At 33.1% G+C, this 19,949-nt stretch overlaps 1 protein-coding gene across 2 annotated transcripts in view; it reads right to left on the reverse strand.

Annotated features, from left to right (window-relative positions):
• The window catches only part of RTKN2 (rhotekin 2), a 63,591-nt gene that overhangs the window by 19,032 nt on the left and 24,610 nt on the right, over positions 1 to 19,949 (reverse strand). For both annotated transcript variants that reach the window (XM_039871906.1, XM_039871905.1), the window contains 3 exons: positions 11,671 to 11,765; positions 3,501 to 3,607; positions 2,415 to 2,546 (listed from right to left, as the gene is read on the reverse strand). In XM_039871906.1, the coding sequence (XP_039727840.1) occupies positions 2,415 to 2,546; positions 3,501 to 3,607; positions 11,671 to 11,765 (334 nt within the window). The remainder of the gene's footprint in view (positions 1 to 2,414; positions 2,547 to 3,500; positions 3,608 to 11,670; positions 11,766 to 19,949) is intronic.

Consider the following 19,949-nt stretch of genomic DNA (forward strand, 5'->3'; position numbering starts at 1 on the left):
CTATTGGTAGATTGTGGTTTCAGGCTCAGAACCTCATTTCAGAACTACTTTATACTTTCAAAATTGATTCAGAGTGGGCATGGAGATAGGAAATAGTCTAATTTTGCTTTCCAAATCTACTAGCAGTAACGCTATGAGGAAATAGAAAACCAGTTCACAAATTTTATCTACTTTTTTCCTACCCATTAAGAAGAGTGAGCCATATAATTTTCCTTACTAGCTAGACAAGTTCCAACTCGTTTCTGAGTCTATTTCTTCATTTGTAAAACAGAAATAATATAGCTATGAAACAGGGCTGACTTACCTGCTCTGCCTACTTTAGATAGCTGAGATAAAGCAAAATGAATACCTTGAAGACTGCTTTCAATGAAAACAAATGACTTTAAATATATCATTTGTTTAGATTACATTTTATTTGGTTTATCATATTCCATTGTAAAACATGTAAGAAAAAATAGGTAGGATTCCATTTTTACTACCTAGCCACTCAGTAAAAAACAGATTAGACAAAAGCATCTGTGTAGAATTCTTGCCAAAAATATTTAACCTGAATCTAGTGAAATAATCAGTCAAACACAGATTTAGAGACTGCTCTAGACTTTTCAAAAATGTCAATGTAATGGAAGATCCTCCTACCCCCACCCCCCACCCCCAAAAAAAGGCAGCAAGTGAAGGGTATAATTTAGATAAAAAGGAAACGAACAAAAGACATGGTGACCAGATGCAATTTGTCATCCTTGATGGGGTCTTGGGTCAAACAATAAATAAAAATTAGAAAGAACACTCTGGGGACAACTGGGGCAATTTGCTCTATTAGATAATATTATTTTATCAACAAAAATTTCTTGAGTGTGCTAATAATACAGTTATGAAGGAAATGTCATTGTTTTTAGGAGAAACAATTATAAAATATTCTAGAGAAGAAATGTTATGCTTTTTCCTACTTACATTAAATGATTCAGAAAAAAATTTTAAGCTATCTATAGAGAGAATGCAAATATGGCAAAATGTTAACAAGAGCTAAAGAATCCAAGTGAAGGGTACACAGGCGTTCATTATCCTTTCAACTTCTCTGTACATTTGAAATTTTCAAAAGACTAGGGTAAAGTGAACTCTGCATAAACAAAACAAAATAATAAGTTGGCAAATAATAAAAAAAATCAATTTTCCAATAATAAAATTATACTTTCATAAATCTAACTTTCTAAACTAAAATAAATTCACTATGTTGCAGTATTATTGGGATATATTATTTAAGAGCAACACTAATACACAAAAATAGATAAATTAAGTGGACTTAATTATATAATAAAAGGTGTCCCTGAAGGATTTCCTTTAAGTAAAAAGCAGTGTAATTTCTAAAAGCAGGATAGAAACAGACCAAATGTCATTACTGGAAAAGATCACAGAAATTAACTCAAGTCCTTATAGATTAGGAAACTAGTATCTACATGTTTTTCAGAATATACCACTTTACATTTTTCTTCAAAAGAAAATTTAAAGACAAGTAAAACATGCGGAGTTAACAGATGTGATGGCTCATATTTTATCATATACTTCAATTCAACCACACCAAAAGCAAGCAAATTAAAACTAGGAACAATTAAGTGTAGTCCACAGGCAGAAAACATATTCTGCTCTATAAATGCATCAAAGTAGTCTATGATAGGAATGCTATAAAAAGCGGAGGGCGGGCGAAACCTCTAATAAACACTAGTCTTGTATGACAGATGAAGATAAATTTAAGAACCTGGAATAAAAGAAAGTAAGTGCAGCTTATTGTGAAAAGTTTTCCTATAGATCTGTGGGTGAAAAATTTGTAACTGAATTTTAATAATCTTCTATCAAACCTGTGTGTGTGTGTTTGTGTGTGTGTGTGTGTGTGTATTTGATAGATTCTCTAGGTGGTATAGTACTACTTTTTAAATACAGTGTAAGCACTCAAGTATTCTAAATGGACTGTCAGGCTTTTCTGTGCTGACAGAAGGTTGGACAAGTGCCCATCAATCCCATAAGAAATCAGAAAGTATACTCAGGAATGTCTTTTTATGGGTTTGTTTGAGTATTAACTAAAAAGAATATCACTGTAATAAGAGCTAAGAATTTATGTTTATATAATCTCTTAAACAAATTCATGAAAAATTTACATATCCTATTAGCACAGAGTTACACCCTCTGCTTTAAAACCTATTTACTGGTATAGATTTTCAATTACTATGTTTTCTTAGGAAATATACAGTATTTCCTTTACTGGATAAAGTTCTATAATGGAAAAAAAATAAGATTAATTATCTTTATGAATTAACCTATTTTTAGCAATACTTCCTTTTTCTTTATGATAATGTAAACTATATAGAAAAGAACAAACTTTTTAAAATGTTATATCTTTATTTTCAAAATAGCATCTTATTTACCTTGTTAATGGATACTACCAAAGCCGGTTCCACTTTAGCTTCAATTTCTTCTGGAGTATAAAAACAATAGAGTTTACCTCCTCTCAAAACACAATACAACCTTCTCCAACTAATGAGACTGTCCACCATTTGCTAGGAAAAAAAAAAAATCAAGAAAATATCAAAGTTAAATCATTATTTATCATCTTAACTCTAAAATTCAACAAAAATACTTAAATTATCAAAGTTAAATTATCATATTTAAAAATTTTGAAATTTTTAAATATGATAGTTACCAATTAATTTATTATCTAATAAGTCAATAGCCTCAAATCAAAGAGTAAGTTAATTTAGAAAAGAAAGCTTTGGAATTCTCAAAAGCATTAAATAAGCAAAATGGAGGTAACGATTACCACATAACTTTATATACATAAAATCATAAACCGATGCAGTTTTAGAGAAGTTAGTCTTTTAAAAATGAGTGCTTAGAACTCCACAACAATTCACCTAACAACTCAGGAAAATTATAACAATAACTCAATATTCAAAATATAATTTTCTCTTATTGTTCTTAGAACACTGGAAAATGTTGACTACCCTATAAGAATGCAAATTTTCTTTCCTCTTAATGGAATCCTTTAGTAAAAGCTATTGATTCATTGGAGTCCATAATTAATTATTTACTGAATATAAATAACTATGGTTATAAATAAATCAGGAGTAGGAGGCAGAGAGACAGCTTTGGAAGCCCAGACCTAAACTGTGCCAAAAGCGGTCTGCCAGGAAGGCCTTCATGTGAAAGGTGTTGAGAAGGCCTCATCAGTTTCCACAAGGAGTCCTCTGTTGCTGATTACAGTGTTACAGCTATTAATAAAGCAGAGGAACCTGGAGAGGTAGCTCCCCTGCCATGCAAACTGCATTAGACCCCTCCCCTTCCCATCGTCTCAGGGGAGGTCGCCCTTTTACCACCCCTGCCCTACCCCAGTCTATGTCTAACAGTGAGAAAACTGGTATTTAAAAAAATTTTAAAAAATACTTCTCAATATCAGAAGGATTAAGAGCTAAATTGGAGCTATAATTATTGTAGGATATTTAAAGTCTTCTAACCTGCTGATTAAGGAATCCTGCAAACGCATTCTCAGACATACAGGCTGGCTGGACAACAAAACGGCAGCACATGTTACCAAATAAAGGGAGCCAGAACGGAGACGCCTCTGTTTAAACGAGAGAAAAAAAATCGAGTTAAAAATATATGTTTATTTAAGGTCATTATACATTTTGATTTTTTTCTTTTTACAATTTTTTTTTTACTTTATATAAGAACATATGTAAAGGTTCATCCTACTCAAATACCAGTGCCATATTTAAAATCAAATCAGAGATGATATTAAACATAGTTTACAGTATGCTATCACCTGGAATAGACATGGAACTTTTAGTCTCTTGTACTTGTTTGATCTTAAAGTAATTAACAGAGGTAATTCAAGGCACAGAAGCAAACTCATTTAATAGAAAAAAAAAAAATCTAATAAAGTGACTTTTTTGGTCCATGTCAAATTCTACTTTTGCTTTCATTATAATAATTAGCAAAATGATCCTCTGAATAAAACATTTCAGAGCGCAACATTAAGATAAAAATTTAATAAACCTTTTTTGCCTTTCCTCTTAATTCAGTTGGAAGCTATTAGGTGGACCCCACCAACATGGGTATCTGTGCTGGGGTGGGGGTAGACTGTGGTATGTCATGGCTGGGTGCTAGAGGATGAGGGTAAGCAAGATGGTTGCCCAGCAGGAGGTATCAGAGCCTGAACAGGCTGAGAGGGACGGACCACATGGGGCACAGCCTAGAGCCCAAAGGAGATCTCTACTCCGGGGATGGCCTGGCACAGGGAGTCAGGGCCCAAGCTGAGTGAGAGGGTCTATGTGGGGTAGCTGCCCAATGTGAGGTGTCTTAACCCAAGCAGAGTAAGGAGAGTGTACACATTTGTGGTATGGCCCAGCTATGGGGAGTCAAGAGTATGAGAGCAGTGAGGAAGCCATCCACACATTCAATGACCCAGAACAATGTGTCAGAGCTCAGAAAAGCCCAGTCAGCAGAAGGGCAGCTGGGGATGGCATGTCCACACAGGATGAGAGTAAGGCCTAGGAAGTTAAAGCTTGAGTAGGGGGAGGAGAATCTACATGGGGCAAGGGCTCCCCCAAAATAGAGAGTCAGAGCCCCCAGAAAGAAGAAGAAAGCATCCATGTGGGAGAGATGAGAGGATGTTGCTTTCAGGGAGAATGACCAAAGGAGAAAAAAATTAAATAGAAGACATGTTTCTCACAGTCAGAGAAAGGAATTAAAAATATATAGAATGAACTGTGGTGCTGGATTAGAACTAGATGCACTGGTATAAACTCATGGTTTTCATATACAGAGATTAAGAAATATATGACAAAACATACATGCATGTAAGTAGCTCAGTCCACTGAGGGGGCCTAGGAAAAGCAGCACCCTAATAGCAATGAATATACCTACAGCCCAGATCATGTCTACTAAATATTATTTCTGTTAAAAAGAACCAGCATTCCTTGAAGAAATAGCTAAGTCCAGTGTTGGGCCAGGGAAAGTACATGATGAGCCTGAAATATCCTGTTATTCCATAAAGAAAAGAAGTATTCAATAATGACGAGGACGTGTTAAAAATATAAAAGTCACCTTGAATGTGCTCCCGTTGGCCAAATTAAAAACAATTTGAACCTCAAAATAAACAATAATATTAACAGATTATGATGTCCTGAATAAAACAGAAAAACATGAGTCCATATTGATATAACTACAATCATGAATAAACGGAAAGTCCAATAAGAAGTAACATACTTAAGAGTTTCAATGTACCCCACATTCCCCTACATACATATACAATGTGTATTTATTACAAGGGGGAAACAAAAGAGTAACTTTACAGTAGGAAAACTTGGTAGACATCACCTAATCAAGTAATCAAAGTGAACACCACAATAATGGGATGAATCAAAATTATATGCTACTTGGATAGGCTGCAATGAGAACACAGAATCATTTCTGTGATATTTCTGCCAAACGTGCATATCCAGAATTTTATCCCAAGAAAACATCATGCAAACCCAAATTGAAGAATATTCTATGAAATAGCTGATATTGAAAAATGTCAAGGTTATGAAAGCCAAGGAAACATTAAAAAAAACTAAAGAAGCATGATAATTAAATGTTAATGCAAGATTATGTACTGGATCCTTCAATGGGCAACACTTGAATGGAGTCTGAGAATTAGATGATAGTCATATATTATTATTCATTTCCTGACTTGGAGATCCTAGTGATGTAGCAAGATGTCCTCTTAGTAGAAAATATGTATTAACATATTTGGGGTAATGAACCATCACATAATCAACTTATTCTCATATAATTTTTGGGAAAAAATATCTTGACATTCAACTTGTAACTTTCTATAAGTCCGTAATTGCTTTTAAAAAGTTCTTTTAAAAAACATTAAGATACTACTTTAGTATAGAGTGCAAGTAGGTACTTCCTTCCACATCTACATGGAAGGAAAGCATTGCAGAATTTATTCTGTAAATTAGGGTATAAATAAAAATCCAGCATATGCCCCTTTGTTCACAGTGAACCACACAAAAATGATTTTAAAGTTTACACTGTACTCCTCTTGGTAGTGCCTATAAAATGGCTGGCCATTAGCTGTTACTATTATTGACCAAAAAAAATCTTAGTAACCCTGGAAAATAAAACATTGTTGGTAAAAATTATTTCACATATAGATGCAATGTAGCCAAAGTTTGGTACATCAGTTAAATGAAGAACACCAGCCTAAAAGGAAGAGAACAAAGTAAACAAAAAGGTTTCTTATTAACTTATCTGCTCAACATTCTATTAAAGAACAGCACGCAAATAGCCTAGAACTAGTCAAACTCTTTTTATTAATAACTTGTTAAAGATACTATCTTTTATAAATAAAGGGTTTGACCTAGGAAGAATAAATGCATAAATACAATACAAGCTATGATCCCAAAATACAGAAACAAACAAGAGAATCTCCTTTCTTAAAATAGGCAGGGAATGAAATAAAAATTCTATAAAAGCATGCATCTAAGTAACACATCTAAAATCAACTTTGTGATTTATGAATTTAAAGTCTGACAGCAAATTTCTTTATAAGCAATCCCAGATTTATTAATAACCTATGTTCTAAATATCTGAAAGCTAGTTGTTTTTAAGTTAGGATGCATTTTTTAAAAATGAATCATAGATAATTAGTCTTTTTTCACATCAGTTCATAGTTTGTTCCATCAGTAATGTACTGGAACCTAAATATCACATGTGCTTCTTTGGTAAAATAAGCTCAGATTTCATGGCCCACCAAGAAAAATAATTCCTTCCTGATTGCAGTCCTTGAAAAGGAATATTGGATATAGAATTCCTTGCCACATAGCCTGCAATCACCTGTTACTTCTAATCTAGGTTACTTTACAGCTTAGGAGCATCGTGAATTAAAATGTAGAGTGATAGCTTCTACTTCTGACAAGAAATAAGGCATCTAGGCTAGTCACTTAACCTATCTCAGTATCAATTGCTCATTTTAAAAAATACTACCTATCTTAAGTAGGAAAGTTGAGAAAATCAAATAAGATAATGTGTATATGACATCTATTACTGTGTCTGGCACATAATGGATGCTTCTCGTAATTTTATATCCAGTGTAGTCTTACTCCCAGAACTATACCCTTTCTTTTTTTAAAATGCTGTCTCTCATTCCTTGTGCAACACATTTAATCAAAATGCTTAATTCTTTTCTAACCAAGGGAGGTATTAGGACAAGATGAAATGAAACGGGAAGTGAAAGAGCAGTTTACTTACAGATTTTATCTAATTCATCTGTAGTTTCAAATGGGGAACAAAATGGAGTTTAAAAAAACGGCAGCAACAACAAAAACAATACACAGGCAGGAGAAAGAATCCAGATAACATCTTAGTTCTGTGTGAGTCAATCTTCACAATGTGGTTTCATTGTTTTATAAAAAGTATCAAAATTTCTTGAAGACAAATATAAACTATCATTTGGCTTTTTCTTTCAATTAGCGAAAATAATAAAGTTATCAATTTCAAAAAAATCTTGTATTTCTTCTTGGTTTTTATAGTTTTTGGTGGACATTAAGATAATTTTATTTAGGAAAACCCCATTACATTAACATAGACTTATATTAATGAAAAAATTAGAAGGTGGCTTTTTTTTTCATTTTAATTGTTAAGATTTAATTACAAGTTTTTAATTTACACACACTTCTATGAATATACCTATTACATAAAAAATGTTAGGCATATAGGTTGGTGTTTCTTAAATTATTTTCTAGTGGAATCAACAGTTTTTTTGATGTTATTGTTTTAAGCATAGGCCTTTTCGGTCTTTAACATATTAATCTGTATTGTGTTCCTCTAAGAAAGAACTATAACCACATAGTTTCCATGCATATTTGCCCATGAGAATTTCATCTAAGGCGAATCTTGTAAGCTAGTAATATCTTATAGAACTAAGGAATCATTGCTAAAATTGACACTCCCTTTGTGAATTGTATTCTTCTCCAAAACTTTTCAGATGATTTGGTTGAAAGAATAGGACCTTTTATCATCAAGTCCATTATTCACACATCAATAGTATTTTGAGTCCTTCGTTGCTTTAACAGTAATCATGCCTGACCAGAAAGCATAGCAGAATGAGCACGGCCTGTCCTGGATTATTTAAAGTCCAGCTCAACCACTTGCTAACTGCATGATCTAATATATAACATTCTCTAAGCTATATTTTACTCATTTGTAAACTGTAAATGATAAAATGAGGAACTTGCGAAGGTCACAGAGCTGGCCAGTGGTAGAACCAGAATGTGAATTCAAGGCTGGGGGCCCCTCTATCAACCACTTCATTGCAACGTTTCCTTATAACTACCATCTCATAGTCACTAAGAATAAAAACAGCTTTAAAAGTGCTTGTTTGCTTATTTATTTACTTCTAGATTATTGTAGCGAGAACACTAACAGGAGATCCAGCCCTTAGATTTTTAAGTGGACGATACAGTGCCGTTAACAATAAGCACTATGTTGTGCAGCAGCTCTCAAGAACTTTCATCTTGTATAAGTGAAACTTTAGACCGTTGAAGCAACTCCCCACTTCCCCCTCCCACAGCCCTTGGTGACTGGCATTGTACTCTCTGTTTCTATGAGTTTGACTATTTTAGATACCTCATTTAAGTGGAATCATGCAGTATTTGTCCTTTTATGACTGGCTATTTCAGTTAGCATAATGTCCTCAAGGTTCATTCATGTTGTCACATTTTGTAGCATTCTCTTCTTTTTGAAGGCTGAACATTTTATATAACAGTGTCTGACACATAACAGGCATTCAGCATATGGTAGTCATATTGATAATTCTAGAGAACTGACACAAATGGGATGACAATGAACTTCATTTGCCAGATTTTCTAATAAAATTGATAATGCTAATGCCATTGCAGACTTCATGTTTGAATGATGAAAGGGTAGATTGTTTAGGCCAATCCTCATACTGAAAATACTGAATCAACTATATTTTAAAAAACTTTCCCAGAGCAAGAAAGAAGTAACAAGACCACAGAAATTACCAGAATAAATCAGATGAAAGAGAACCAATGAGTTAAGTGAGCATACAAGCTCTATTTGTCTTAATAGCATTTGCCAATCCCAGCAAATCTGAATTTATGATTTAATGATTTTGCAAGATGAGGGAAGCCTAAGAGAAATCAAAATCTAAGGCCTGAACAAAGCAAGCAGTTTAATGAGAGATTTTCCTCATACTAAGCTGATATCCCAAAGGAATCACCAACAGGGTAGTGGTAAGCCAAAAGCAAACCAACCTCAGTATCCAGAATTCCCATTGCCTGTAGGTGGAGATGGGAGGGGTCCAGAGATACTTAGACATGGTCTTTGGATAAAGTATGCCTAGCCTGATAGTCCCCCCAGGTGCCTGTCAGAAACAAACAGAAACTCTAAGCATCAATTTATTCCTACATATTAACTGTAAACTTTCAATTATAATGACAAACGCAGAAGATAAACAGATATTGAAGGGATTGAGACATCATGAGTCTCAGTAAGAACTAGTAGAAAGAAAAAAACAGAAACCAACTCAGAAAGACTTTATATATCTGAACTACTAGTCACAGATTATGAAACAGCTATGATTACTCTTTTAAAACCTAAAATATAATATTGACAATGTATGCATGGAATACAAAGTAGCATAATAGATTTGAAAAAGTAAAAGAAAACTTCTAAAGCTGAGAAATACAATAACTGAAATAAAGAACTTGGTATATAGGTTTAACAACAGATCAGACAGGGCTGCAGAGAGAATAAGGAAATGGAAGATAGTTAAAAAAAAAAAAATCCAGAAAAGCAGCACAGACAAAAAGATGAAAATTATATCATAAAAGGTAATAAACATAGAGGATACAGTGAGAAAGATTAACATAGGTTTAACAGGAATGTTAGGAGAGAAACAAGAGAATGAAGCAGAAGCTGTCTGAATAGAAAAGTGAGATTTTGTCCAGAACTAATGAAAGATCTGTCACCAATCAAAAACCTAAAGAAGTTCACGGAGTTCCAAAAACAACGTAAATGAAATTAAATTCTATACTTATAGTGAAACTTCAGAAAACCAAAAACAAAGAGAAAATAAAGTTACTTTCACTGAATAAAAAACTGACCAAACTACAACAAGACTGATAATTAAAAAACAGGGTGAGTACAAACAGCCAATATCAGGAATAGAAAAGAGAGGCATTGCTACAGATGCTGCAGAAATTCAATAAAGCTATCATGAAGAAGTTAATGCTTGCAAACCTCAAATTCTAGATTAAATAGATTCACATGTATAAAAATATAACTTAACTAAAACTGACTCAAGAAACAGTAAACCTAAAGAACTCTATGAGTATTAAAAATAACTGAATAAGGGATAAATACAAAGTGATATATAATGAAATACTATGAGCAGTGAAATGCATACATACTGAATAATAAACGAAAAGCAAGCCATTAAGAAAACATAATGTGATTCCATCCACATAAAGTTCAATCCAGAAAAATCTAGACTATATTATTTGGGGAAGCAAGTTGGTGGCAAAACCATAAAGAAATGCAAGTAAGTGAATACCAGAAAAGTTGGGACATGTTTACACCTAGGGTAATTGACGGGAAATAGTGTTGGCAATGTTCTATTTATTAACATGGAAGCAGTTATGTACATATTCTCATAATTATCTATTAAAACGTACTTTTACATTTTATGAACTTTATTTTTAATGTAATATTTAGTGTGAAACAAACAATATTGTTGTAAAATTGCCAATCTCAACAGTACAAGCCACCCACCTTTACAACAATAAATATTAGTAAAGCAGTACCTATCTGTATATATTCTATTTCAGAATAAGAATAGGAATAAATAATCCAAATAATATTTGCCAAGAATTTTACCAACACCACTCTATATTCTTCATCATAGAAAAATAATCTGGGAGAGTAGAGAGTGCTCATGCTAAGTTTTACAAACCTTCCTAATAACCCCCTTCTTCACCTTGCCATATTTCTTTTGGATAAACTATAACTACCAATATCATCCAGAGAGAAAAGGGTTAAGGTTGATTTAACCCTACAATCTCTTAAATCCTCTGCTTCCCACAATGGAAGGGTTGACTTCCTCAATTTCAAATTTAAAAATAAGACAGGTCCTTTGATTGCCAACTAGTAGGGTGGTGAAGTCACCAATTTCAAGTCAAAGACAAAGATTCAGAATGTACAAAACCTTTCTGTTCTCACCAAGCTAGCCTCACCAGCCAATCTCTGGAAAAACAGCATGGAGAAAGGAAAACAAATTTTTCACTTTTGGGGAAAAGGGATGGAAATATTTAAAAGAATCGACAGAACCACTCATTTCTACATTATTTAAGCCAATATCCACTTCAGGGGAACATGTTAAAATTAGAAATGTTTACTGTCACCATATACATACATACATACATACATACATACATATATATATATATATATATATATGTATATATATATATACACACATACACGTACACATATATCTCGACATAACATATACATACCGACATATGTAATAAGTATATATATATATACACACACACACAATATGTATACTGACATAACATATGTAATAAGTAAAATATAGATTGTACTTACCATTTCCATTAATAGACAGATTATGGGTCTTGAAACTGTCCTCAGCACTTTCCAAGGTTAGGGTAGTCTGAGCTAGTAAACTATACTTTGCACCACTAACAGTGAGAAAGAAGACATGTTTTAAGTATTTGAATATATTTTCTATTACATAAAATATTCAAATGTTCAACAACAACAAAAAAAATCTGATTAAAACATGGGCAAAGGACTTTGACATTTCTCTAAAAGCGATATACTAATGGCCAATAAAAACACGAAAAGATGCTCAAGATCACTAGTCATGCAGATCAAAACACAATGAGATACCATTTTACACTCTTGAAGATGGCTATTATTAAAAAGCAACAACAACAAAGAAAATAGAAAATAACGAATGCTGGCTGGAATGTGGACAAACTGGAACTTTGTACAATACTGATGGGAATATAAAATGGTAACCACTATGGAAGACAGTATGGTAGTTCCTCAAAAAACTGGAAATAGCATTAACATATGATTCAGCAATTCCACTTCTGAGTATATAGCCAAAAGAACTGAAAAGTTGGGACTCACATAGATATATGCACACCCATGTTAATAGCATTATTCAAAGAGTCAAATAGTAGAAGAAGCCCAAGTGTCCATTCAAGGGTGAAAAGGTAAACCATTTAGTATATACATAAAATGGAATATTATTTAGCCTTAAAAAGAAAAGTTCTGACACAGGCTACAACATGGATGAACCACACAGACGTTATGCTAAGTGAAATAAGCCAGTCTCAAAAAGCCAGAATCCTACTGTATGATTCAACTTATATGAGGTACTTAGAATAGTCCAATTCAAACGACAGGAAGTAGAAGGTTGCCAGGGGCTGGGTGGAGGGGGAAACAGGGTATTATTGTTCAATGGGTACAGTTTCAGTTTGGGAAGATTACAAAGTTCTGGAGATGCATGGTTGCACAATGTCGTATAGGCACTTAATACCAGTGAACCATACTTAAAAATGGTTAAAATGGTAAACATTACATCACCTATATTTTACCAAAAAAACCCCCACACATTTAGATGTTATAAATGCTAGTTTATAGTTAACATAAATGATTAATCAACTTGGCATGTTTCTCTTTTTATGCTATTGTATCTTAAGAAAATCTGAAAATTATTTGGTTTAACTTACAAATATTTCTTTTGAATGATCTCCATTCATTCAAAAATAGTAACTGAACACCTAATATGTGCCAAGTCTTATGCAAGGTGAGGGGCATTAATGGTAAATAAGACTCAGTTATTATATTCTGAGGCAGGAGGGAGGAGTAAAAAGAGTAAGTGGAGGAATGAATCGAATACTGGCATTTGAAAGTTGTAATGCAACTTTTTCTACCGAAGAAACGGAGATTAGAAAGCTGAGGACCTATGTTAGAGGAATCAGGAAAGGCGAGGAAAAGTCACTGAGGTAGAAGAAAAATCACAAGAGTGGAATCCTAGAAGGCAAGCTAAAAAAGAGCTTCAAGGAGAGCGATCAATCGTGTTAAATGCGCTAAACGTTCCAGTCAGAGAAATACTGACAACTGACCAAAGGCTTTGGTAACATGACGGTAACCGTTGACTTTCATAGAGAAGTTTCTGTAGGTTGAGATAGAGGTAATAGGATGAAAGCTGACTGGAATGGTCCAAGAGAATGGGAGGAGAAAAATGGAGATAGGTAATATAAAAGACTCTTTTCTGTAAAGGACAGCTATGAAATAAATGGGCAGTAGGAATGGGAGGTATTTCAGCATGTTTATGTGTTTGTGGCAATGGAATGCAGTAGAAGAAAACCTGATGGTGGAGCATGGACAGAAGGGTACATGTGCAGGAACCTACTTTTGAGTAGTTGAGAAGATGAGATGCACAAGTAGGTTTCCTCAGATGAGGCAAAGGCAATTAGTTCACAAGGAAGGAAAGCAGCAAACAAAGATCCAAATGCTAGTAGATTTTGTAGATGGAGAAAATGTTAAGTTCTCTTCTGATTGCTTCAGTAGTGTCAATGGCATATGAAATAGTCATTGGCTTTTGATAAAGAGTGGAGAGGACAGGGTACTGGAGGTTTCAGAAGAGAGTAACATGATGTGAAATACTTATCCTAATGAGAGGTGAGTGGAAGGCTATGGAAACTTAGTAGGATTGCTCAGTCATACTGAGAACTCACTTAAAGTTAGTCATCATGTGTCTAATGTGAGACCAGTGAGTATGACACTTTTCCTCCAGCCTCATCTATTCTTCATGAGTGTAAAGTGCAGAGGAGCTAAAAGTAAAATTTAAGTTGATTTCCAAAGGTATGACAAAAGGAGAGAAATATTAGGAAAGAATAAAATGGCAAATCACGGTGTCAAAGCTAAGTTGGAGTCAGAGCACTGAAGGGAGCAAGCTGGAAGTGTGTGAGGTGGTGGTAGAGAGGAACACTTAACAAGATTATAGGGGGTGTGCAAGTATTAGTGATGACAAGATCTAGAGTACAATCATGTGGTGGATGGCTGAAATAGCTAAGAGGGCAAGATCACTGGTGGCAAGGAAGTTATGAGAAGACAATCTACGTGTACTTTAAGTGCAACAAGAATAAATAAACAAACCTGAAATGGTGGGAGGCAGGAAAAGGGAGACAAAGAAAAGGAAAGTTTTGTTTCTATTTTTAGGAGTAACATTATAATTTATTCTCACTGACCGCTAAAAAACATCTGCGTATTCTTCACTTCAGGAATGGAGCCATTTCAATACATAGTGTAACATAAAATACTGCGATTAGTGTCACAGAAAGCGGCTATGTTACAGGCTGCTTATACTTACGCTGAGTACACTGGCTACACTGGCGTGTTTAGGAAGCAATCTGTGTGGCAGTTGAGGCTAATATTATGTGATGAACAAAGTATATGTTTAATTTTTTTTCTTAGGGCTTAAAACATAATTGTGACTAAGACATCTTTTCCTCAATTACTTTAAGGTAAACATGTAAGACATTTGCCTCTATTTCCAATGAATAGATGGTTAAATAAACCATGATAGAGCCAGTTAATAGGTAATGTGATCATTACAAGGATTTTGTGAAGACTCTGTAATAACCCTAAAAAATGTTGAATGTATAGTATAATTATGAATATCTAAATATCCCTTAAAGCTAGCTATTTAAAAACCTGGAAGAAGAATATCAGTTCAAAATTATAAAAAGCTTTTGACTTAGAGTGGTTGAACTATAAATAACTCCTCTTCTAGATTCTATTTCTCAAGTTTATATTTTGTAATGAAATAATAAACGTAAAGTCGTAGTAGGATGAAAACATCCCCTAAAAATCAGAGACATACGAAGCATTATAATATTACATCTACTTATGTGAAGTTTAAGGCACTTTGACAAACAATATCTTTTTGAAGGTTTACAAAAACTATTTGAGGTAGGCAGGGCAGATATTCTGGTCCATGTTTTCAGATGAAGAAATTCAAGTGCAGAGAATGTAAATGACTTGCCTATAGCTAGCAAGTGCTATATTAAAAAAAGAACTCCACTATGCTATACTTACTATCTTTATACTTCATTAAGAAATAGTTGAAAATTAAGGTCCTTTTTCTGTTAAAACAGATGTATAATGACCATATTTTAGTACTACAAAAATTTTGAATGGAAGGAGCATGTCTTATTAACCTTTGAAACCAACATACCACACGATGTAACTGCTGAATAATCATTTCTAAGATCATTAAATGAATAAATTAATTATACTCAACAGCTGAGTAATTCCTTAGTTATGTTTGAATGCTGAGTCATCTTTCACAGTACCAAACCATTAACACCCTTGTTCCTCAGAACATAAATAATCCACTTATTCTGCACGAGAGTTAGTATACATGTAACTTGAACCTAATTTAAAATGTAATATAGTGGCTTTTTAAAAAAAATTTATACACCATTTTGTCAAGTAAATAATCACTCTCGATTTTACCAGTTTTCACAAGATGACTGTTTAAAACAACGTATGTTTACACAATGAAGAAAAATGTACTATATAGTTCTTAAAAAGCATAAAATAGTTAATTCAGCTATAGAAGCACTGGGAAAAATCTAGCTAAAGGAATTCAGTAAGCTAAATTCCACAAATCAAATGAATAAATCAATCACATAAGGGAGCATGCTAAAAATTACCAAAAATGTTCACTGTCTTCTTTCAGATCAAACAATACTTTATGATGATATTTCAAGTTACTTCATTTTTAAACCATGACTAATTACAATGGCAATGCTTCCAAAACCAACGATGATCTCATTTTTAAAACATTCTTGTCAGGATAACATTTTCTTACTAAAACATTACACTCATTCCTTTGGCCAACCCTAATATTGAGTTCCCAAAAGTTTAATCGGCTACATTTTTTAAAATCAAATAGGCCAATTGTTATAACATTTGGGGGGGAGGTATCCAAAAATGTTATGAGAAAACAAATAACTACTTTAAATGGTAACCCGAAAAAGTGCTCTCTTTTGTCAGGAAGAACAGCTGTATTTGGTCACATGCCATATTACTAGATAAAATATATATTGCCTAAATTTAATCCTTTATGCTGATTTTGGCTAAAAATTAAAAGCTGTATTAGGAATTTTCTCATTGAACTAGATCACTATTAAAGAAATAAAACTGATCCCCTTTTTAATACTAATTTTATTTTCAAACTCATCATGGTGCTGAAGTGGTCAGTTAAGGAAATATCAGTATCAGGTAAGAGCTGTCATGGGCTATGAGTTTAACCTCATATACTCTGGATTCAGACCAGAAGCTCTATAGTATGCTGGTATTAGGAGAACACGATTTGAAATGTTGTAAAAGGTTTTATTCTATCTTTTGACCAACTTTAATGGTATAAATAAACAAATGGTAGGTAAGTTTCACGGGAAATGTTAAGAAAGAAAATCAGTAGTGAGGGGATGTAGATGGGATAAAAGGGGTCAAATAGGTGGTGACAGAAAGAAATCTGACTATAGGAGGTGAACATACAATGTAAATACATATATGCCTTACTGTTAAAATGTATAGCTGAAAACTTATTGGATTTTGTTAACCAATGTCATTATAAAAAATTAATTAATTAATTAAAAAAAAAAGAAAATCAGTGCATGAATTCAGGTATAGAGCAAGTAGAATGACAAATCTAAATAAGAGAATGAATACTTCAAGACAAAGATGTTAATCTCTATTAAAAAAAACTTAATACCAATAATGTTATTCTCAAAAATTCTTCGAGGCTTCGAAGAGGAATATAGGTTAAATACAAGTTCTAACATCACTTATATTATCTTCTTTGAAATTATAAACATTATTTTAAATTTTAAAATATCTGTCTACAATTTATATCAAATTTTGTCAAATTTTCTAAACTGCAATGCTTCAGCATGAATTTGAAAAAAAAGTATGGTCTCAGAACATTAAAAATAGTAACAATGGTAAGAGCTACATTTATTAAATGCTTACTATAATACCAAGTTCATGAATTATCTTTTTGAATCTCATAAATATCATATGGAGTTAGATATGATTACATGATTAATAGTCTCATTTTACAGAGGGAAAAACAAAAACCTAGAAAGTAAATTAATCTGCCCTGGGTCACACAAATAAATGACAGGATAAAAAATTGAAATATTCACTGTCAAATGATAAAATTTTAAAACTGAGAGGTCCACTCATTGTTTTTATATGCTTTAAAAGCATATGAAACACTAAAAATGTCTCTAAGGATCCTTCTAAAAAAAACTGTGTCTAAGCATCCTCACCTTTCATATGAGAAAAGAGAGGCCTTGGGAATAATGTAATGTCCAGAACACAACTAGTCTTGTCATTTTTTAAATAAGGAATTTGCTGCTTAAAAAAAGTTTTAAAACTACTGAACTCAGTAATTACCTCCAAGGTCTCTTTCAGTTCTAAAATCTACGTTTCAACTTAGAAATATAATTGCTCATTTAATCATCAAAAAGAAATGGTTCCATTACCTTATGGTTGACTTAAAGCATCTTTTCAGCAAATACTTGATATAATCTTAACCTAAAAAAAGTTTTAAGATAGACTTAATTTTAAAGGAAGAAAATTAAAGGGTCCTCTTCCTCTTTTTTAATGACATTTATATTAGCATAGAATATTTTCCATGACTGTTTTTCAGAGGATGGGACCCATTTATAGATCATGAAATCAACTTAATCATTCACAGATTATTCTAAAAACTGAAAATAACTAGAATAAAAGAGTCTGATAACTATATTATAAATAGCAAGGGCTAAGTATTGCTTTATGAACTCTGCTTATGTAGTTGTGCACTCAGTCATGATGTAAAATTAAAATGTACTTAGAAAGGGTTCTCAAGCAAAATAGACTGAAAGCCACAATGCTAGAGTCCCAAGGCATTTTCCACACGAAATATATCTGACATGAAAAGAGTTACTTAATTACACTCTGATGATTGATACTTCCAGGATCTATACCTAAAATATTTTGCTTTTTGTAATTATAGTAAAATTACTGGCATGCTGAAGAGCCAACTCTACTGACATGCAAAGAAATTCTAGCAATGTAGCCTCATCAACAGTTTTCTCAAGAAACATAAACATAAAAATATTTGTGAAGCAACAAACACAATGTTTAAAGAAAGTATCTGAAAGAAACCAGGGATTCTCAAAAAAATGATAATTCTAAATCTGGGCAGAAAGTACAAGATGAACATGGAACATCTTGTGTCAGAAAGCAAAGAAGCTGTCAGAGATTAGGTTGTATCAAAAACATGCAGGAGTCAACTTGAAAGTTTACCAGTAATCAAAGATGAGACCATTTGGCTTCAAAGAAAATAATAACTACAATAGATTAAAACACTAATAGATAAAAATTAAAGAGTTAAAGCAAAACACTGATCACCTCCATGGTTGCTAGGATATCAAATTATTCTAAAATTGGATAAATAAAAGAAACAATTAAATTTTTTTTCTTTCCTTTCTTTCATCTTTCTTTTTTTTTTTGCATTTATATCCACAGAGTTCGTGAAGGGAAGTTCTCCTTTGAGAGAATTCTAGGTTTAAAAAAAAATGCAGGAGATTTGACTTTTGGTGGTGAACACAATGCAATATACAGATTACGTGTTATAGAATTATACACTGGAATCTTATTTAATTTAATTAACCAATGTCACCCCAATGAGTTTAATTTTAAAAATTAAATAATTGGACTCTTCTTAGATCCCAACTGAATCAGATACTCACGTACTCAGTTCTCTCCTAAATTTCTTTCTCCTCTCCAAAAACTACATAATAACGTAAAAGCAAGATGGTGATGTTGGAATGGAAAGAAACCATCTCAGCATGTGAGATGAACAGAATTATGATGAGGAGACATTTAAATATTTGAATATTCATTGTACAACATCTGACATAGAAATAGTCTTGTCCTGACTGAAGGAGGTTATAGGTGATCAGCGTGCTCCACTTCATCTCCAAAGACAATGATTATCAAGCTTCCTCCTCAGATTTTTGAGAATTTTACCAGGACAGAAACCATGTCTTTTTTGGTAACTCCCACCAATGAAAGAGACTTCTGACGCTAATACGATGGAGAGAGATTTAACTACTTTTTATCCCTGGGATAATGTTAAAGATAATGATCTATCTTGAGCATGGTTACAGGGTCAAATGAGGGCAACATATGCCCAAAACCAAGCTGCATTTAGAATTGTGATTCTACTGAAAGAATGCTGGAGGCTAGGTCACAAAAGGAGATCCTACCGACTTTAAAGGAGAATCAATTGTTACTATTTCCCCATATAAGACCTGTCTCCGAATCTATGAGCTTGATTTCATAGACAGAGACCAGAATAGTGGTTGCCAGAGGTAGAAGATAAGGTGTGGGGTGGGGTGGGCAAAATGGGTAAAGGGGGTCAAAAGGTATAATCTTCCAGTTATAAAGTTAAGTCACGGGATGTAATGCACACCATGGTGACTATAAGTAACAATATTGTATTGCATATGTGAAAGTTGCTAAGAGAGTAAATCTTAAAAGTTCTCATCATAAGAAAAAAATTCAGTAACTATGTATGGGGACAGATGTTAATTAGACTTATTGTGGTAATCATTTTGCAGTATGTAGAAATATTGAATATTATGCTGTACAACTGAAACTAAAATAATATATTTCAGTTATACCTCAATGAAAAAAGATAACTTAAAAAAAATGCAGGATAAATTTAGCAAGTAACCAAATTATAATCCCTAATAAAATAATAAATGATCAGCAATGGCTTC

This window comes from Pteropus medius, unplaced genomic scaffold, assembly GCF_902729225.1.
Source record: "Pteropus medius unplaced genomic scaffold, Ma_sr-lr_union100, whole genome shotgun sequence".
Lineage (NCBI taxonomy): Eukaryota > Metazoa > Chordata > Mammalia > Chiroptera > Pteropodidae > Pteropus > Pteropus medius.